Here is a 22,804-nt window from a genome sequence, read left to right as displayed (position 1 = left end):
GTGACCACTGACTGTTAATAGTGTAACAATTGTGCACTGTCACTGGTCTTCCAAAGCCAATTTCTGTTTACAAAATAATGATTTTGTAATGATTTTCAGGTAAAATTTAAATAAATGTAGCTTATTTGGATATTTATTTGATAATAAGAGTTATTAAAAGGATAGTTCACCCAAAAATAAATGTTTATTGTTCGTTTGCTCACTTTAGGTTGGTAGGTGACTTTTTTTTTGTCTTCAGTAGAACATTAAAGATTTTTTTTTTTTCATGAAACTGGTTCTAAGCAGCTACTGGCATTGTGCGAGTGAATTAACTCTTATATGAAGTTAAAACAAAATCAGTACCTGTGGTAGCGCACAATACATTTTCATGTTATGGGTTGAAATGTCAGTGCAAGAAACTACACATTGTTTGCAACATTACTAACCTCAGTCCACAGCCTCGTGCACATATTATAATGCAGTACTACACTTTGTGCCCCAGACTGTGCTCAGGACATTTTTATTTTATTTTTTCACTCTCAGAGTGTCACTAGCCTTTTTTTTCTGAATCACCAATGGTCAGCTTAAAATCTTCTTTAATGTTCTACTGAAGAAAAAAGTCAGGGTTTGTAAATTAATTTTTGTATTTGGGTAAATGATGCTTTTAACACATTTGCTTGCGTTTCATCCAGCCGCACATTAGTGCAAAATATTACACTGCCTGACAAAAGTCTTGTCGTCGATCCCAGTTGTAAGAGCAACAAATAATAACTTACCTTCTAGTTGATCATTTGGAAAAGTGGCAGAAGGTAAAATTTTCTGATGAATCATCTTGAACTGCATCCCAATCATCACAAAACCCTGCAGAAGACCTATTGGAACCCAAGATTTGGTGAAGGAAACATCATGAGTTGGGGTTACATTCAGTATGAGGGTGTTCAAGAAATCTGCAGAGTGAATGGCAACATCAACAGCCTGAGGTATCAAGACATTTGCGCTGACCGTTACATTACAAACCACAGAGGGCAAATTCTTCAGCAGGATAGCGCTCCTTCTCATACTTCAACCTCCACATCAAAGTTCCTGAAAGCAAAGAAGGTCAAGGTGCTCCAGGATTGGCCTGCCCAGTCCCCAAATATGAACATTATTGAGCATGTGTGGGGTAAGATGGAGGAGGCATTGAAGATGAATCCAAAGAATCTTGATGAACTCTGGGAATCCTGCAAGAACGCTTTCTTTGCCATTCCAGATGACTTTATTAATAAGTTATTTGAGTCATTGCAGAGATGGATACAGTCCTCCAAGCTCATGGGCCTCATACACAATATGAATTATTTTTCCACTGCACCATAAATTTATGCTGTACATTATTTCTGTTAAGTGACAAGACTTTTGTCAAAGCAAAGTCAGACCTTACTGTTCTAAATAAGTAAAAATCAAGGAATGATCATATTTTATTTTGGTAAAATAAACTTAACCTAGAAGACTTTGCCTTTCATAAAAGCCACGTCTGAAACCAAATAATCAACTAGAAGTTCTTATTTGTTACGACTAAAACTTGGATAGGTGACAAGACTTTTGTCAGGTAGTGTAGATAAAACATGTGAATTATGCAGTAAATGTCAGTGTATTTATCTGAATTTGCAGAGTTCTCTAGCAGCCATAAGAGCATGGAAATATATAGTTATTCAACTATCAGTAAAAATAGTTTCCCTATATATAAACCTGTTCTGCAATTCTGCAACCTCAAAAACATAAAAATGTTAAAATAGCATGCAGATTACGAAATCAATCTCACAGTCATTTGTGTGTGGAAATATAAGGTGTTATCAAACACCATAACAAGCTCTATCCGGTCATGGTGCCCGCGATACCACTGAAAGATGAGACGAAACCAAGGTTTTATTTCCGTCAGTGCCTGTTTGTGTGTGTGGGAGATATTTAGGAGAATGATATAACGACGACGGCTGCTATGCCATTGAGGAATCTATGGAATCTTCCACAAGAGCCAGAGTAATTTGATTCATGAAAGAGGATTTTCAGATCTGAACTGCACTTAACAATTATTGTAGTGTTCGCAGACACACACACACTCAAACACATGCCTACTTGATTTCGTCGTCACCCCACAACCCACCTCTGTGACTCACACCTGATATCTCCATGTGTGTGTGTATGTACGTGTGCATGTGTTTGAGCGGAGAAATAGTTGAGCAGGGAATGTGACTCTGGTTCCAAGAATAGCCATGAGTCTGAAACCCTGGAAACTCTGAGACAAAAATAGCAGCACAGCGCTCCTCTCATCGCCTAGCAACAGGCTCCCCCACGTCCTCTCCAGCCATTTTAAAACATTTCTTCTGTCCTTTTCACGATTACTTCACTCTCCTTCTCTCTTTCCTTCACCTTTAGGCTCCGTCTCCAAAGATCATGCTGAGCTGCTCTTAATTTAGTCTCTGTCGCTATTTTTCAAATTAGCTCAAGCTCGCTTTCTTACGTTGCGTCTAAATCTTTGCAAGACCACTGGTTATGTAATTCTGCTTTAGAATTGGAGGCATTTTATTATTTTTAATACGGCAGTTGCCACATTACATGCTTTTTTTTCAAGAAAAGCGCTTCTGAGAACATTCTGTGCTTAATATAACTCGTTCTTGGCTGCCCATTTTTAGGACAAAAAAGTATCACTGAACCACACAGACTGTGCTTGCCTCCGCTCTCAGCATCCCTGCACATTTTTCCTCATTTCCGTAGCACCTACGTTGTTTTTCCTTCTCCAGGTTGAGGGCGAGATTGAATGGTAACTGTCATGTGCCACAAACAAGTGACCTCGATCAGTTAACTTTGCTTACACTGATCGTTCCTCAAGTGCACCTGAGCTAGCACTTTATTTCCACCAGTAGCATGTGCCTCTATCCTTCCACACTTCTCGTTCCTTCACTTAACCCACTATCCTTCCTTTTTCCTCTTCCTTCAAATTTCCTGTTGTATAGAAGAGCCTTCAAATTTCTCTTGCTCGGAACCCCAAACCTTCACATGCAGTCCAGAGTTATTCTTCAAGTCTTTGCCTGGTGTTCACACCGCTCTGGCTGCATCCAGCATTCTCTTTCTGCTCCTTCCTTTATCTTCACCCCAGATAAACATGATTATCAAACAAGCCAGCATCTTTTTACATATCGTCTCACAGTTTCATCCATTTCTCTCACTTCTCTCCCTCTCTAGAAACGGAAGTCGAGCTCTACCATTCAGTACATGGTGAGAATCCTGTTTCATTTACACTATTCACACTTACATAACTTCCCTGGAAAGTCGTACTTGAAGTTCTGCATTTCTGTGCGACATAATGAAAGATTGTGTTTAATTTAATATTTAAATTTACATTCAATTAAAAAGCATATTAAAATGGATAGTTCACCCAAAAATGAACATTTACTTAATATTTACTCACCCTCAAATGGTTACAAACCTTTGACTTTCTAAACACTAAATAAGATATTTTGAAGAAAGCTGAAGACCTGTAGCCATTGACGTCCATAAATAGGAGAAACAACTACAATGAAAGTCAATGGTTCGAGGGGAAAAAAAGTCATAAAGTTTTGAAACAAGTAAAATGTGAGTAAATGATGACAAATATCCATTTTAAGACAAGGGTAAAAATGTACTAAAAGCTAAGTTCTTTACTTATGGGTGAAAGGATATTTGAAAATAGCAATTAAGTAAGTACAGGTATTTTTAAATGGACCCTTTTCACATTTCCAGGTTTCTCAGTAGCGGAAGACGTCTTAATTGGGTAAACTTAGAGCGCAGTGAATCAGGGAGTACAACAAATAATATACAATCCTATTTGCTGAAATAATAAAAGAAAAACTCCACGATAGTGTTATCAAGACTTTCAGAATAAAGAAAAAAGATGGATCATTGCTAGAAATGATGATATAATGATGTCAAATTTACTCTCAGCCCCATAGACGCTGCATTAGAAACAACTTGCTTTAGCGGTAATACGTTTTTTGTAATTTGACACAAAGATGATATAATTCATTAATGAATGCATATAAATGTTCATACGTTTTTGTCTTTTTTAAATCTTAATATTAAAAACTTTTAAGCATATAAAACTATGATGAATGTTAAATGCTTCATAATAGTCTAGTGAAAAGGGTCCATATACAGTAAATGTTGATATGTTTGCAAGCAGCTTGATGATATTTATTATTAAATATGAATAATAATAAAGTGTGATTGTCACCTTTTAAATCAGAATTGCAAATTCAACACTAACAAGCAGCTTTCCAGTGTTTTTCTGTTTTTAATCAAGTCTGATCACTACTGATTGAACAGTAGAAATGAGCAGGAGAGAACTTCCACGTCAAAAAAGATGGAGCCTCAAGAGCACATCTACCTTTTCTGAAGTAGTTACAATAGCAAGCCATTTTAAACGCTCCAAACTTATTTTGGCTTTGTTTTGATAGATCAGTTTGTTCTACGATTTCACTTGAATATCATGGGTTTTTAATAGGTATTATTATTGTTTTCATTTTTGCTGCGATCAGGTCTTAAAGATATAGTTCACCCAAAAAAGCAAAAAAAAACTACCCACAATTTACTGTACTTCATCCTTAAGGGGTTCCAAACCTTGTTGAGTTTCTTTTTAACTGTTGAACACAACATAAACTATTTTTAAGAATGGAAATAATATATATATAATGGGAGTAATATATTTTGGAAGCATGTATCATGTCTAGTCTGGACTTTTTCAGATACAATTTCAGATATACTGTCCCCTAAATGAAAATAAAACAGCTGAGATTGGTTGATTTACATGGCAACCTCTGAATGTATAACAAGATAATTCTTGGCAAGAACAAACACGTTTTGTTGCTGTTTAGTCATAAGTCCACTTACATCCTGTACATTTGTTTATCTTTCTGGTATTTTTTTTTTTTTGCCCAACACTATTCCTATTCTTTACTGAATTCTTAATGAATCCAATCAACTCCCATGGACAACATGGACTGCCTTGGTTTTATTCTGCATGTTTGTAATCAGATGCATTGTTTTTAATACAAACTTTCTTGGAAGCATTCTTGAAGAGGTGCCTTTGTTCATGCACAGGTAGGTATACAACTGAACATGCTGAATAATACCCTCTGTTTCCCGTTCATACTTTTGAAGGTCTGAAGGTCTTATTTGTGTACATTCATCAAACCCTTATTCAGTATCTACCAGTAACTACCGGGTTACAGAATACAGAATTGATTTCTGTATTCTTGGTGCTCAATAAATTGTTTTATTTTATGAGTGGGTCCCATTGGATTACACGTTTCCTGATTGTTCCCAGAGAGATGCAGTCAAGAATAAGTCCTCCAAGACCAAGACTACAACTTTAAGTTCCACATCCAGACCAAGACTTCGCCCAAGACCCAGGCCAAGAATACAATACAAGAATCATCTCTAAGACAAGTGCAGAACTTTTGGTCCAAAACAAAGCAGTGCATTTTAATCAGCCAAGACCCAATTATTCAACAGTTGGTCAAAACACAGATCTACATTATGGGACCTGTTGATGTTTTTGGCTAGTTTCAGCCTAGTGCAGGTATCATTATGTACCATTTTGTTTAAGAGGCAAATGCATTTGCACCCATTGCTGTTTTGAATTGGTGTAAAAAGGTGCATTGTTGGTGTGTTGTTATTTTGAGGCAACAGAAATAGACCACCCCATTGACCAACTAAAATTTGGTCTAAAGTAGATCTAGATCGACCTAAAGAAGATCTAAATTGCACAGTTTTTTAAGAGCTTGTTAGTGATTTGCATCTGTAGGCTTGTCTAAAATGTGCATACACATTGCTTGTTACGCACATGGACACACAATCATCTTTAAATATGAAAAAAAAAAGTTTTTTTAATTCATTTTCCAATTACAAAGTCTGTTGTGTAAATGGCAAATCCACCATGGCTCAACCACAACTTGCTCTTAAAGAGAATGGTAGATTCTGGCTGCCTCAGTTTGGTAGACTTTGATTGGTTGAATGCACATGCCCAAAACACAACCATAACTCATTATGAAAATAAGCACAACCCTTTTGAACTATGCTGTGCGACACTGTAACACTGTTAGACCATATAGATCCATGACTTACTGTAATATTTTTTGAGAATTGAATTCTGCTAGCCAGCAGGTGGTCCAGTTACCAGAAACAGTATGAAATTTGAAAGACATTTAAAGTGTGTGCCCATTCTGCCAGTCAATTTGTGATGTGCTTGTGTAAATGGGTTTATATTCTGTTTGTGAGTCCAGAAGTTGTGAGCTGCTGTTCATTCGTCTCTCTTGGCCATACTAATGACACTTCTCATATGAGTGCCCAAGCTGTGCGAGAGAAAGTGGCCTGTTAGCTGCCTCAATACCACCACAGGCTCATAGACGTGAGACCTGAGGGACCCAGAATACAAATAAACACCCATAGCTAATCCGCCTCTGCATGTAATGTGGCTAATTGGGATAATGGATTAGTTTAGGAAGCCTAATTGGTGAAAAGCATTTTATGGACTTTTATAATGACCCTCCCTTCTCTCTTGCTGCTAGAGAACATTGTGTTTCAACGAATAACATTTGTTTTTGTGTAAATAAGCAATTGGCATTACGTCAGTCATTTACCTTAAAATAGATAATGAGTCCTACCGCATGTGTTTGTTTGTGTGAGTGTGAGTGCACATGTGCATGTTGATCTTTCCCTCGTTCCTCCTTAACCTAACCTTTACTTAACCGAATGTGTGTTGTGTTTCCCTGCACAGCCCCAGACAAACAGCACCAAAAACAGCATAGTCACCAGTCCCAAGGGAAACCTCCCCTCTCCTGCACTGGTATTTACCTCTCTAATCCTTTTCGTTTCTTCCACTCCATTCTTTCCCTCTACCTTCTTTGTCTTTGACTGAACCTGCATTTTTTTAGTACATTTTTAATGCATTTTAGTTTTCTTATGTTTTTTTATTGCATATAGGTGCTCATGGCAGACCTTTACGGCGTCCGATTATGCTTCTTTTTTTAATGAGATGAAATATTTTAAGGTGTAGGCGTATATGATTAATCGAAATGAAATCGAGATCGCAATTCATCAAAAGCTGCACATCTTGTCAGTGAACTGTGATCAGCAGTAAATCTCCTTTGAAGGCCAGAGGATGCTCTCATGCAGAAACTGGAAATCAAACAGAGCTGAGAATTTAACCTCTTTTCATTGAGTGAGACTAATGAACACAACTATGTAATTATCTCACAGAATCAACAGAAGTTATTTGGAAAGATTGGAGTAAAAACAAGTTAAGTGTAGTGAATTCACATGCTTTCATATCTAGCAACAACACATCCATATTTTACTGAGAATCTGTCAAATTGCACATTATCTTTGATTTCACGATTGTGCGAATTAAATAATTTGTTGTTTTATTGCTTGAAAGCAGGTGCTGGAGATTTAATACTGATTACAGAGCCAGCTTTACTGCCTAAATGCACATGAAAATCACTTTTGATTAATTGTGCAGCCCTACTAAGGTGTTTGTGAAGTTAAATACCTCACTCATCATTTATTAAGCCATCCTAGAAATGGCCATTTTTAGGATTCAAGCATAAATTAGCTGTTTTTATGTTTGTATACAAGAAATGCTGCTTCCCAACCCCCATTCCTTTCCAGAAGAGGGTGGAGATTTTACAGCTTGTGCATTAAGGCTGATTTATACTTCTGCGTCAAGTGCACGAGGATTCTCCGGCGCAGCCTTCGTGCGGTCGCATAGCCCTCACCGTGGCTGACGCGCACCTCTTAAAACTGTAACTACACCTTGCAACAATGCGTAGCGCAAGCTCTGTGATTGGTCGGCTTGTAGCGCTGACGAGAGTGGGTGAGACCGAGCACTGCGATAGGTAGAGCGGAGTGATAGAGCCAATTCGGTGGATGGGGATGATTGGGGGGCCAAGATGGGTGAGCACCAATAGAGGGAATTTAGCCAGGACACAGGGGCTACACCCCTGCTCTTTGAGAAGTGCCTTGGGATTTTTAAATGACCACAGATAGTCAGGACCTCGGTTTAGCATCTCATCCGAAAGACGGCGCTCACTGACTGTATTGTGTCCCCTTCAATTTACTGGGGCATTAGGACTCACACAGACCACTGTTTAAGTGCCCCCTGCTGGCCTCACTAACACCACATCCAACAACTAGTTTTCCCATGTGGTCTGGTACTGACCAGGCTCATATGGATGAGCCCCTCATCCATATAAGTTTTATGTGTCAGCCCATGGACCCAGTTAAGCTGTATTTATTCAGTTGTGCTCTGTCATTCTGATAGATTACTGTACACTCCAGTCACTAATTTATGAGGTTGTTTATTTGATTGCACAATGCCAGTTTGCCTTTCAGTGTCCACTTTGATCAGTGGATGATGAAGGCCGTTTATTGAGAGGAGCTGGCAGAAAAATTAATGAAACAATGTGTTATTATGCCAGGGTGGTGAGTACATGTGTGATGCGATAATTCAAGATTTAATGACAAGCTTGAGTGACATCAATAGACAGGCGGTCTGTGTTATGTGGTGGATTTAGTACATTTCTGTGGTCTGTTAAACTCAGTAAAGAGGCTCTAGAGTGAAGCCAGAGCAATAAAGGAAGCTCCTAATGGAAGCATGACATGTGTTTCAACATATAGAGCTATTGCAACATGTGGTCCAATACATCAGAATATTTTAGGACCCCTCATAGTTGCCCTTTAATGCTGCCAGTGTAGAGTTTGTGTTCTGCGCAAGTGTGTGTGGTGTTTTATGTTGCAGATATAGTTACTCAACCTTGAAGTGAAGTGAGGAGGTGTTTATGGTCAGTAAAGACTCTAGCCTTAGTGCTTTGTTTCATGGCTTCCCCTTCAGCTTTACTATTAACTGAACAGTTACGTAGACCTGAATGATATTTGTCATTAGTAGCCATGACAGTATTTGATATTTATGTCTTAGTTGTAATGATTATTTCACAGGAGCCATTATTTTCTTAGAACCAAGTTCTTAAAATACATATAGCATGATTACAGTTAAATAAATTAAGACCTTTTATATAACCACATATATTTTGTATTAATCACCACAGCAGACATTTATCTCTTATTGATTTTAAATATGATTTTTTTTAAGTTAAATTTTCTGTAAATGTATTTAAAGGTGTTATAGAAAGCATTGATTCAATATATTCAATTATTTTATTTTTAAGTGATAGATTTACACAATATGCGGCTTAGGTAAGTTCAAAAATTCTCTTGATACAGTTTTATATGCTTATTTTCAACCAGAGGAGTTACCCTTAGATTGATAAGCTTGGTTTTGACCATATTTGGAACACTCATGAATATTAATGAGCTCTGTTCTGAAGCTCTGCAGCTTGTCAGTACCTGACACTTGCATGCACACAGACACACACAGAGCATGATGTGCTCTAAAAATACACACATGCAAATTAATTAAACCTCAGTTGTCAACAAAATATTTCAGCAAACTGAGTAGATGCCTTGTCAAATGACAATCAACAAACTGGTGGAGAAGAGGTTCACATTAGGAGTGAGTGAGCTATCTTTAGGCAACTAAGTCTGCTCTTCCATTCATGCCCCTGAGTTATGGGTTGTGAATAAAATAGGGTAGATTATAATAATTTCTGAGAAGAGCAAGTTGTATTTTTTTTTAAAAGGCACCTATTTTACCTTAAGATAAGTCTTTTGTGTCTCCAGAATGTTTCTGTAAAGTTTTAGCTCAAAACACCTTTCAGATTATTTATTATATCTTTCAGAACATCAGATTTTCTACTGAACACAATGTAGCTGTTTTTGTTGCCTGTGCCTTTAATGCTAGTTCTCCCCGCCCACCATTTCCAAGTGCCTCATTTTCAGAGTGTGCCTCAAGCTGTGGCTGCGTCAGATAAACAGCACAGTGACGGACATGAAGGAAGCCGATTTCACGTAACATTTGTGAGAAATACTACAGTAGGGACTTTCCCAATGATCATTTGTTGTATTTGTTGTGGAGTTAATTCAAGCCTTTCTGTAATGATGAGTCACACCCAACGTCGTTACAAAGTTCACGCACACACACAGCGCGCATGCTTAACTTTGCACTGTTTTTGAACGCAAATGTGACCGGATACACATTAAAATCCACAGCTGTATGGATATCCGTTATGTTCGTGTACAAAATAAACTTGATTTAACGTCCACAAACCGGGATTGAAACGTCGTCTTTTATAATTGTACTGACATGCGGCTGTGGTGATAAAGACGGTAAAATCACTGTAATTCATTACAAACATGCACTGTTTTAAATTTGTAAAACTCATTCTTGCTCAAATTTGATGATGATGGATGATCACAGCGAGCTGAACAGATCTTTTAATGCCATTTGCTTTGTGCTTGTCCTGTTTTGTGGAAAATATTATATGCATTACAACAGAGACATGTTAATACGCGGCTGTCAATCAATTCGGTGGGCGGGGAAACTGCACTCCTATGTCACGTTGCAGTGGGCCTCATAATGGGAGGGATTTGGATCCTGTTTTAAATTTTAGAAGACTTGTTATCTTTATATCATCCCAATATGACTGTGGACACACTATACCTACACACAGTTCTGTCCAAACAACTTCACAAAGATGGGGATTTTCATCATAGGTGCCCTTTAACGTGTATGAAAACAGAGGCAGGAATTATGAGTTTTTGAAGTTTATTGGCATCTTTTCATTCAAGGAAAATCACAGTAAGAGCTGAGTGATATGACCCTATGCATGAATGTGCATTAATCAGCAGTTTACATATGTCTGTTGTCTTATTACAAACAAACTCCCCAAATTTTACAATATACATGTTACACTAACAAATGATACATTTAAACAGACCTCATGCCTTTTTGCAGACTCACTGAATACATTAATAATCTGTATATCCTGCATTTGGAGATCTGACAAGCTGTGAACAGTTGAGCCGCATAGCTGCCTGTTTTACAGAAAGCTCATTTACTCTTCCTGCATCTCCCATTTTCAAAATAAGAGTCCCAAAGACCCAAAATCTTAGATAAACAATTGATATTAATATACGCTCACAGTGTGCATTAATACTACTGAACATCATGATCAGGCTGTCTTGTCATAATCTCAGATGGCCAGACGGTGATTCATCTTTTATAAATAATGAAAATATGGGTGTCTGGGAAGCAGCAAGTCCAGAGACTGGAGTGTACACCACGATTGTATAAAAAATTAGCTTTAATGGGTGACTAAACAGTAGTCTTAAATGGCTATCGAGAGTTTCTCAATTCACTTGATTAGATACTTTGGACCCAGTTTTACGTAAGTCACATCTTAACATTGGATGGGCAGTAGTGAACACCTTATAGCAGTGGTCTCAAACTCAATTCCTGGAGGGCTATAGCTCTACATAGTTTAGCTCCAACCACCTCCAACTCACACCTGCTTAATAGTCTCTAGTAGTCTTGAACACCTTGATGGATCAGCTGTGTTTGATTAGGGATGGAGCAAAACTGTGCAGAGCTGCGGCCCTCCAGGAATCCAGTTCGAGACCTATGCTTTATAGGGACCCCATGAGTCAGTGTTCATTGTAACGTAAGCATGTTGCACAGGCAACGGTTGTCATGGCAGTGAAGACCTCATAATGATGGGGAATGCAGGCTGCTGATTGGACATTGAGGGAATGTTACTTCCTGCGAGAGAGAACTAGCCATTACAGATTCATGCTCTCTGATGTGCGTCTAGCTAGCAGCTTTCCGGACTTGACACGAACGGCATAAAATAAACATGTGATTTCAGAAGCTGCGATAACTCTTCTATGCAAATCACGCTCTCTCTCAGCCGCAGTGTTTTTCTCTTTTTTATTTATGTGGATATTTTTTGGAGCTCTTAGTTGGTGGTTTGGAAATATAAGCTTGCCATGTGCTGTCATTTGTAGGATGAAAACAGAATCAAACCTCTGTTGGTTTGATGCATGTTTTTTGTTTGTTCATTTTTCCTGGGTTGGCAATCACAAACACACATCCACCCACCCACACACACACACACACACACAGACACACACAGAGACGCACACACACACACACACACACACACACACACACAGAGTCTCTCTCTTTCTCTTTTCTCCTCATGTTTTTCCACCCCTCCTCCTCCTCTGTCGCTCTGTAGGAGGCACAGACCACTGTCATCCATAATGCAGTGGATGGGATTAAGGTACCCACCACCACCATCTCGCATTTCCTCTGTTTGATCTGCACCCCCACAATGCATTTCTGCCAGTGTGACTACAGACGATGACATCATCCGAGCTTGTGCATGCGTGCTGCCCCCTTTTGAAGTTTAACGCGAACTGGTGTTTGACCGATAACAAATTGCGGCTTTTAACCAAACGTGACATGCTAATGAGTATGTGTTTGTTAATGAAATGCATGTGCCGTTGAAATGTAAGAAGCGTGTGGTGGTTTTGAGATGAATTGACCGTCTTGAGTAGTGATTTTTATTCATGATCGTGAGGATGGGAAATGGCTCTCGACACATCAGATGTTTGCAACATGAGGCTGAGCAGCAACAGTTGGAAATCTGTGTCATGATAAGAATATTAAAGCTGCTGTCTCAGATCTCAGCGCTTCAACTGTGTGACGTAGAGACCTCTTGTGGCGGACGCTGAAAGTGAAGCTTGCCAAAACAAGGTCCCTCTAGATCAGGGGTGCCCAAACTTTTTCGTATGAAGGGCCAAAAACCAAATATCATTGATAGCCGTGGGCTGAAGGTAAATATACCAAACTTCAGTATATTACATTAAAGTTGCCGTGGCTAATTTCCCAAGTTATTTAATAATATTTCAAAATAAATAGAAAAACCTTACTTTAAATAGTATTAACTAATGCAGTAACTTTTAAAGTGATAACTCTCTACAATAAAAACGTAATCACATTTATAACATAGATGAGTTCAATGCTGAACACACTAGTCAAGCAGAATCTGCCTTTGACTTGATTTGTTCACCAAAGTCTCTGGATTATCAGGTGACAGTATTAGGGTGTCTGCAGGGTCTTAAAGTCTTAAAATGTCTTAAATTTTAGACCTTAAAAAGTCTTAAATTCACTGAAATGTTGTGTCTTAAATCATTTTAAACGGGTCTTAATTTCCCTACGTCCAAGTAAATCAGGCTGACACCTTATTACCAATCCATCTCAACTTGTATTTGATATATATATATTTAATATATATTTTTTATATATATATATATATATATATATATATATATATATATATATATATATATATAAATATATATATATATATATATATATATATATATATATATATATATATATATATATAAAAATAAGTTTTTTTTGTTATTTTAACAGCTGTTAGACCGTTTTACAGCAAATTTTTCAAATTAAATTCCCTAATCATGGAAAGAAAACTGAAGCAATGCATCCCTTTACATGATCTTCCATTAATACAAAAACTATTTACAGAAGTAACCAGGCCATTAGAAAAAAATCTAGTGTTTAGCCCTGTATAAGTCTAGAATTTCAGTCATAATGGTCTTAAAAGGCTCTTAAAAAGCCCTACATTTGATTTAAAGAAACTTACAGAAACCCTGCACTATGTACATTTAAACAAAATCTGATTCATTTACACCATTTAGTTGAAACATTTACTTTTAGTTAGCTTTTAACAATAAAACAAACAAACAAAAAAGAGTTACATTAAATTTGAATTGAAATTCTCGAAACCATGCCCATCGTTCTCCCTCTCTTCTCAGATGGCATGGCGGACCAAATTAAAGGTTACCATGGGCCAACTCTGGCCCCCGGGCTCTAGTTTGGGCATCTCAACTCTAGATTTTATTAGTTAACATTTTTACTAGTGTTTTGTCAGGTTAGTGGAAGAGAATTAACACACAAAATCATATAGTAATATGGTGCTCAATAATTTGATGTACTGAATATAAGTAAATCTGAACAATTATTTCTGTAACAACTGAAATTTAATTATTTAAAATACTTTTACACATATTTTTTGTAAGATTGTGTAGTTACTTTTGTTTAACCCTTTAACTGCCCCACCGAGAAAAAAGCAATTGAAAAAATTCCCCCTAATATCGCTAGTTAACACAATCAGTGCATTTTTTTTTCAACACATCCCACAGTTTCTAAAATATCAGCCTCTACCCAAAAGGTTGATATATCGGTTTATGGTAAAAGTACTGAAATACATATACTATGAAAATCAGAAAATATAAAGTGTAAGACCAATTTATTTAAAAAACATAATCAAAATAAAACATTTTTGAATACTAAATCATCTTTATTTTTTGAAATATGCCATAAAATATTTCAAATTCTCATTTAATAGGATGATAGGGTTAAAAGGTTTGGTGGGATTCCTCTGAAATAATGCAAATAAACAGGTCTTTAGATCGTGTATGTAATTTGCATTTATTAACTTTTATTCTTTTGAAATGTATATTTTATTCTATTATGTGATTTAGTGATTAGTTTGTGGAGTCGAAGTGAGTTGTACCTGCTAGTTGCACATAACAATATTTACATTTTATTACCAGGCATCTTTTATTACCAGGCACTTTTATTTAAATGCTTGGAATTCATGGTTATTTACATTTAAAGTTATTTAGTGTTTAATGGTCAGTTATTTGCTTGTGAGTAGAACTAAACTAAAAGAGGCACGTTCAAAGATTGACAGTGATTTATTCTAAATAATGTATAGACAATTCTTATCAATTTAAGTACAAGTCAGTATCAGAGTTCCCACTTGTGTTTTCTGCAATATCATGTAAATTTAAAAGATCTATTTTAGGCAGTTAAAGGGGAATTTTATGTAATTATTATGTATTTTTGTCCGGGTTATGTAATATCTGGGACTTTTATTTGTCTTTTATACTGTATTCTTATTTTTAACAGGTTTTTTCACACATTTTGCTTGTTGTAATGGCTATTTTTCAGTGCCATTTTATGTCTTTCCACGACATATCAGCTGGCAATCACTTACAAGACAAACATTCCTACAATATAGTCACAAAATGACCACTTTTAGACTAGTTAGAATGGGTGCTCTTGTTTCTTTTAATTTATTTTCAAAATCTGAGGTAAATTTTCCATTGTTGCTCTAATGATGCCTGTTAAATTCATAAATAATTAAATTACAGATCAAGCTATCTTAATATTAAGTATGCCACACTAGCACCTCATTTTTCCGTTCACTATAGGCCATGATAATTCAACTTTTTAGACTGGGAACAGTCAAGGAATTTGATATTTGACTATGAGTGGGAACCCTGAATGTAAAAGTATTAAATGATTATATAGAATTTATGGTTGGAAATTTTATTGAACAAAGACTGATATAAAAGTGGATGTAAAAGTAATCAATCATCAGCAGTGAAGTTTGTGAGATTTCTTGGGCTCAATCGCTGCTTGATAAAAAGAGCAATCAGACCCGTGCCTGTCCACATTTCCACATCTGCCACTTTCTCTGTAGAGGTGTAATAGTGCAGCAGAGATGATGGAATGAGAGAACAAAAGCCTTTTCAGGAGCACCTAATAATATCGTCCCACATACTGATGGCCTATTTACAGCGGGATCGGTGACCTTGGTGAACGCTAGCGTTACGCTGACAGGTGCACATCCCGTTCTGCCTCTCCTATTGAGACATTAGTCTGTCAAAGTGTTCAATTGAGCAAGAAAGCAAATGTGGATGTGCTGTGCTGTGGAAATGTTTACTGCCTCAAGGTGTTGTTGCAATGCAAACCCTTCAGCTCTGACTCTTTTCTCAATGCAGAATAACTTTCTGTGCCTTCTTGCTTGGTAAAACCATATATTACCTCTATTTGGGATATCTATCATGTTGAAATGAACAATAAAAAACTGCAAAGGCCAGCAGTATGTGCTGATTTTATTATTATTATTATTATTATTATTATTATTATTTTTGTTAATGCATTTTTTTTCCTAATAATGATTGTAATGATCAAATCACACATATAACAACATGAACACGAATTTACATGATGCAAAATAAATGTTTTAATAATTTAATATGCAGTGATTATAAATTGTTCCAGGCCAAGAATGTGTTGTTTTATTTTAAAATATATAACTGTCTGTTCCTAATAATCATGCTGACTAAGCGATTCCAGTGTTTTTCTAATTACCACGTCCCCATCTCTCAGATTACTCATAGGATATTGTGAGATTAGGAAGGAGTATTGAGTTCAAAACATTTATTTCTTTGTGTAATATCATAATGTCTGCGAGGTGGGACGATAACAAGCCTCTTCTAACGGTCATGCTGACATTGACGTGCATCAGTGAACAGATTGAGTGTGTGATTCCCCAGAGTTCTGCTTTTTACATCTTCATTTAAGGCGTGTGGATGACAATGACAGTGAAGACTTTGGTGACGGTTGTTATTCTTTTAGCAAAAGAAAAGTTAATATGCTGTGCTCTGTGTCTGAATATCACAGGAGTCGTCGGACAGCAGTAATGCCACAGTGGAAGATGAGGAAATGAAAGGTAAGACCTAATCATTTGTATGGAACACACACCACAGCATTGTTTTATAATTTAAGGTATTATAGTTCTGATAAATGGCTGCTAGAACATTAGAAATGTGGTTAGAAATGTTAGCAGCATGTTAAAGTTTGCTGACACTTGCTAATTCTTGATAGCGTTATGCTAGCCATGTTAGAAATGTTTTAGTATGTTAATGTGTTTTAGCAGCAACATGTTAATTCATGCCAGCAAAATGTCAAACATTTTAGAATTGTGTTAGCAGTATGTTAGTTAATGCTAGCAACACATTAGAACTTGAAAGCCATGTTAGCAGTATGTTAATTATGCTAGCAACATATTAGAACATGAAATCTTTGTGTTAGCTTTAGAAGTCTTATCGATTCATGCTAGCATCTTGCTGAAACATGTTAGCCATGAATCAAAACAGATTAGGAAAATAAGATGTCAACAAGCTAAACATATTAGCCTACAGCATCTTAATAAAAAGCACAGGAATAAATGGTATTAAATATTATGCATCTAATAAATGCAACCTTGCTAATCATAAAAGACGGGTTTCAAAAATGTAAACAGTATTGACCCCAATAGCTTTTTACATTAAAAGAGGCAGCAAAGATGCAATTTATTATTATTTTTTTTTTAAGAAATTATATGATATATAAAGTTTACAATGTTATAGTTCAGAGTAATGGCTGCTAGAACATCTTGATGCTAAACCACGTTAAATGGTTAGCAATGTTAGCAGCAAATGAATTCATGCTAAAATTTGCTGACACTTGCTAATTCTTGATAGCATTGTGCTAACCACGTTAGAAACTGAGTAATGTTATTAAGCTATTGTATATTAGCAGCAACATGTTCATTTATGCCAGCAAAATGTCTTAGAAACATGTTAGCAGTATGTTAATTATTGCTAGCAACATGTTAGTACATGAAAGCCATGTGTTAAAACTTTAGAAATGTCTTTTTTTTTAAATGCTTTAAAAAGATTCATGCTAGCATCATGCTAAAACATGTTAGCCATATACTAAAACAGATTAGGAAAATAAGATGTCAACAGGCTAAACATATAAGCCTAAAGCCTCTTAGGCATATGCTGAAAGGTTTTAGAAAATGTTATAGTTCAGAGTAATGGCTGCTGGAACATATTGATGCTAAACCATGTTAAATGGTTAGCAATGTTAGCAGCAAATGAATTCATAGTGAAATTTGCTGACACTTGCTAATTTTTGATAGCATTGTGCTAACTACGTTAGAAACTGAGTAATGTTGTAAAGTTATTGTATATTAGCAGCAGCATGTTCATTTATGCCAGCAAAATGTTTTAGAGACATGTTAGCAGTATGTTAATTATTGCTAGCAACATGTACATGAAATCCATAACCATAGCTAAAACTTCAGAGATCTCTTGGCAATAGAAATGTTTAAATGTTTAAAAGCATGTATTAAAACATTAATAAGATGTCAACAAGCTAAACATATTAGACTTAAGCATCTTAGACATATACTGAAAGGTTTTAGAAAACTAAAATGGCTTCTGCAGTTTCACAGGAATAAATGCTATTAAATATTATGCGTCTAATAAATGTAGCCTTGCTAATCATAAAAAACCTTGTTTCAAAAATATAAACCCAACAACTTTTTACATTAGAAGAGGCAGCAAAGGTGTGATTTTTAGAAACTATATATATATTTTTAGATATTATATGATATATAAAGTTTAAAATGTTATAGTTCAGAGTAATGGCTGCTAGAAAATAGAACATGTTACATGGTTAGTAATGTTAGCAGCAAACAAATTCATGCTAAAATTTGTTGACACTTGCTAATTGTTGATCGAATTGTGCTAATCACGTTAGAAACTGAATAATGTTATTATATTAATGTATATTAGCAGCAGCATGTTAATTCATGCCAGCAAAATGTCTTAGAAACATGTTAGCAGTATGTTAATTATTGCTAGCAACATGTTAGAACATGAAAGCCATGTGTTTACTTTAGAAAAGTCATAGCGATTCATGCTAGCATCATGCTGAAACAGGTTAGCCATGTACTAAAACAGATTAAGAAAATAAGATGTCGACAAGCTAAACATATTAGCCTAAAGCATCTTAGCTCTATGTTGAAATGTTTTAGAAAGTTAAAATGGCTTCTGCAGTTTCACAGTAGTGAATGCTATTAAATATAATGCATCTAATAAAAGCAGCCTTGCTAATCATAAAGGATACATTTCAAAAATGTAAACAGTATTGACTCCAAACTTTTAAATGTTACTGTACGGTACAGTGTATGAAGTATTAACAAAAGTCTGAACATTTTAGGTTTACCTTATAGTTCATTAATGTTTTACTGAGGAATTTACTGAGGAATTTAGCCTGCTCTCATTCAGTGCTCACTTTAGGGCTAAGAAACTCTGTTCTGGGTTGGTTTCGCTTCTACTTTGTGTGTATGTATGTATGCGTGTGTGTGTGTGTGTGTGTCAGCTCTCTCTGCCCCAGAACAAGTCAAGGGCACCTTGTTCTATAATTATCCTCAGTAGGAAACAGAGACCCTGGCTATTTCAGAGCATGAGTGCAAGTGTGCGCATGAGGAGAAAAGTTGCCGCCAAATTTCTGGGCAGACAGTGTGCATGACAGGAGCGTGATGTCTTGTTTTCGAGATCACACAAAAGAGACGGTGAGAAGTGTGTGTGTGTTACTTCTAGGTGGTGCTGGGAAAATATCTGGCTGCATTAGTTGAGTGATGAATGATGGCGCAGCTGTGAGAGGTTAGCTGTGTAACATCTAGGCTAGCGGTACTGTAAAGCACTGTTGCTGGAGTAGCTGTTTTATAAAGACTGTACCATGTATGTTCATATTGAAATCTACGTTTTTAAAGCAACATCTTCATTCTGTATCTGCAACCTTCTAGCATGCTGTTTATGGTAATCGTGTTTGTGGTTTTGTTTATTGATTAATTTGATTTAGTAATTGTCTGTGTGTTGTTATAATTCATATACTGTTGGATTACGTTTGGTTTGTCGTCTTTTGCTTTGCCTTCGTTTGCATCAATTATATTCATAGTATAATTAATTATAAAATTGGAGAATGTAATTGGAACATGTGTATACGCACAGAATATGCAGCTATGAGGAAAATGTAGAGATCGCTTGATTGACCAGTTTTTCTGGATTTACTTGGTTTAAGTTTAAGTAAATTATGAATATTTTTTTTATTCTATAAAGGTTTGTAAGATCGTGTTAAACATAGAAGTAGAAATCATTTCATTTAGAGATTTTCTTTATCAAATGAAAAATGTTTTATTAGTTATTATTGAGGTTATCAGGTTTATTCCACTAAATATTGAAAACGAAATCTTTTTTCTTTTGTAAATTTCACTAATTTTCATACACTGAAATTTTTTTAATTGGATTTACTCAATTTATTCAAGTTTAAAACGCATAAAATGTTGTAATTTTCTATTTAATGTATTTGTTTAAATTCGGCTTATATAAATTGTTTGGAACAATTTGCAGTGAACCATTTTTTCAGTGTATTTTGCTAATAAAAAATGGAAAGAATGTCGTCATTAGCTTGAGGAATAAAAAAAATGTTTTACTCAAACATCACTAAATCCAAAGAAACTCATAATCTTTAAGTTCTCTCTTAACTTTTTCAATATTTATGTCTGTTTTTTTTTGTTTATGTACAGAACTAAATTGAATTTTAGTATGCATTTTCCGTTTTAACTATTGTAAAATCAATATTTTGATTGTCAAGTAAGTTGTTCTTGTCTTCAGATAAAATTGTTTGAACTATCCTGATAGTATCTTTATTCATCACTTATACTGAGGTAACACGGCTGTCCACACTACTCATAAAAGCACCTGGCACCTCTGGCAGTGGATTTGGCACTCATATTGGCGTCAGTGTGACCCTTGTTTTCTGTCTCTCTGTGCACTGTCGGGGTGTTTGTCACAGGAAAAATTGTAGATAACAGTTCAGTTCAGTCAAACCCCAGCGTCCCCCAGCCTGACCCCACCCACACTCCTCAAGGCCCCGCCCCTGCAGTCTTCAGTAAGTGACCCCTGACACCACCCACTTCACCCATCATCCCCTGTGCATGTGTGTGAGATACAGACCAGCATTAACAGTTAAATTAGTAGCATTAAATGAGTGGCATTACAGTCATATTTATCTTTGATAAGCAGGGTCACTGTGTCTTACAGTTCTCATTTGTTTGAGGATTATAATTCAGTGATTCTCAACCACCTTCTTGGAACATGTTTCACCCATTTCAAGTCTTGTTGACTCTACTATTGAGGTGATGTCCTGGATCATGTGTGCTTGATTCAGGTGATGATTAAGTGTACAGTGTTAAGGAGCTCCAGGAATGTGGTTTGGTCAAATCCAGTCTTATAACTGGTTTCTTTGGATTTATTTAAAGAGACAGTTCAACCTAAAACGTAAGAAATTTAGTGATAATTTATTTAAAGGTGACATCAGATGCCCATTTTAATTGATATTTTTGATATGATTCTTTAGCGTCTTAATGAAAAGACCATACTTTGGATACATTTCTCAATGGTACTGTAAATGAACGCCTTTTTACCCTGTCAAAAACACAGCAGTGTACAATGATTAATTCTTGAGCAGCTAAAGAAACGCAGCACAAACACAGCACTCAACCAAGCTTAGAGTTTCTGCTGAATTTTGTCTGTATGACTGACATGAATTATTTGAAGCAGTTTCCACATTTTATCATCAATAATGATTATAACCGTCTCATATAATTTATCATTCCTTGACATTGCAGGCTTTCATTATCACTGTAAAATGTAGTCAAACCAACAGCATATTAAAAGTGATGTATTTAACATGCTCAGCTGGTCAGTGTGAGCACCACAGCATCGCACTGACAAACAGCTCTGCACATGAAGGATGGTGAGACGGGCGTTCAATCACAATAACTTAACTTACTAAACAAACAAAATTACACGTATAAAAATATTACTTGCATGTTTCAGACACATTGTAGTTACAGCTAAAATGCAATTTTGATGTAAATCCAGTATCTAATTGCATGCAAGCAAGTTCATTGTTCAATTGCAGGAAAACAAAGGGCACCATTGCTAGCTGCTTTGCTATCTGTTTATAAAAAGTGGCAGGAAGAGGGCAGAGTCTATAGAAGTAGCTAGTATAAACTGCCTTGAAATTCAAATAGCTCAACTATGGAACATAAATAAGTACACTCTGAAAGTTTATCAAAACAAACTGGATGTTTTCAATGTCTAAACTGGCAGACGCACAAAAAAATCATTAAATTAATCCGGTGTCACCTTTAAAATCTGGTGGTAAGACCACTGTTGAAAACAGCTGTGCTGCTTAATGTTAGTGTGAAAATGTTTAGTTAAGGATCTTTAAAAATTAAACAATTGTAAAAAGCTAAAAGTTAAAAACTGTATGTACTTTTATTTATTAATTTTATCCATCATTGGTGAACAAAATTTAAATAGGTTTTGTCTACCCTATTTGATCTGCAGTGTATGTGTAGCTTCCAAATACTTTATAAAAATATTAAGTGTTTGTATTATGAAGTTAAAATATTAAGAAGTCAGGATTATTAGCCCCTCTTTTAATTTTTTTTTTTTTTTTTTTAATATTTTCCAAATGATTTTTAACAGAGCAATGATATTTTACAGTATGTCTGATAATATTTTTTCTTCTGGAGAAAGTCTTATTTGTTTTATTTTGGCTAGAATAAAAGCAGTTTTTTTTTTTTTTTTTTTTTTTTTTTTTTTTTTTTTTTTAAACTCCTTTTAAGGTCAAAATTATTAGCCCCTTCAAGCTATATATTTTTAATAGCCTATAGAACAAACCATTATTATACAATATCTTGCCTAACTACCCTAACCTGCCTAGTTAACCTAAGCTGTTGTCACTTTAAGCTGTATAGAAGTGCCTTGAAAAATATCAAGTAAAATATTATTTACTGTCATCATGGCAAAGATAAAATAAATCAGTTATTAGAAATGAGTTATTAAAACTATAATGTTTAGAAATGTGTTGAAAAAAATCTCTCCTTTAAACAGAAATTTGGGAAAAAATAAACAGGGGGGCTAATAATTCTGACTTCAACTGTAGATGCCAATTAGCCACTACCAGCTTAGTGACCATTCTTCTTGGGATCCAACAAATAAAATGACAAGTTTATTATATTTGATGTATAGTGTATATATTATATTTAAATTATATTTAAGTGTT

General features: G+C 35.6%; 1 protein-coding gene across 34 annotated transcripts in view; it reads left to right on the top strand.

Annotated features, from left to right (window-relative positions):
- camk2b1 (calcium/calmodulin-dependent protein kinase (CaM kinase) II beta 1) overlaps window positions 1–22,804 on the top strand; it is a 126,148-nt gene that overhangs the window by 95,014 nt on the left and 8,330 nt on the right. For 7 of the 34 annotated variants that reach the window (XM_056457551.1, XM_056457553.1, XM_056457559.1 and 4 more), the window contains 5 exons: window positions 3,196–3,228; window positions 6,767–6,835; window positions 12,183–12,227; window positions 16,514–16,562; window positions 20,522–20,617. In XM_056457551.1, the coding sequence (XP_056313526.1) occupies window positions 3,196–3,228; window positions 6,767–6,835; window positions 12,183–12,227; window positions 16,514–16,562; window positions 20,522–20,617 (292 nt within the window). The remainder of the gene's footprint in view (window positions 1–3,195; window positions 3,229–6,766; window positions 6,836–12,182; window positions 12,228–16,513; window positions 16,563–20,521; window positions 20,618–22,804) is intronic. The other 27 variants (XM_056457573.1, XM_056457572.1, XM_056457581.1 and 24 more) reach the window with 11 other exon arrangements.

The sequence above is a fragment of the Danio aesculapii genome, chromosome 5 (assembly GCF_903798145.1).
Source record: "Danio aesculapii chromosome 5, fDanAes4.1, whole genome shotgun sequence".
NCBI lineage: Eukaryota > Metazoa > Chordata > Actinopteri > Cypriniformes > Danionidae > Danio > Danio aesculapii.
This window is presented reverse-complemented; position numbering and strand designations above follow the sequence as displayed.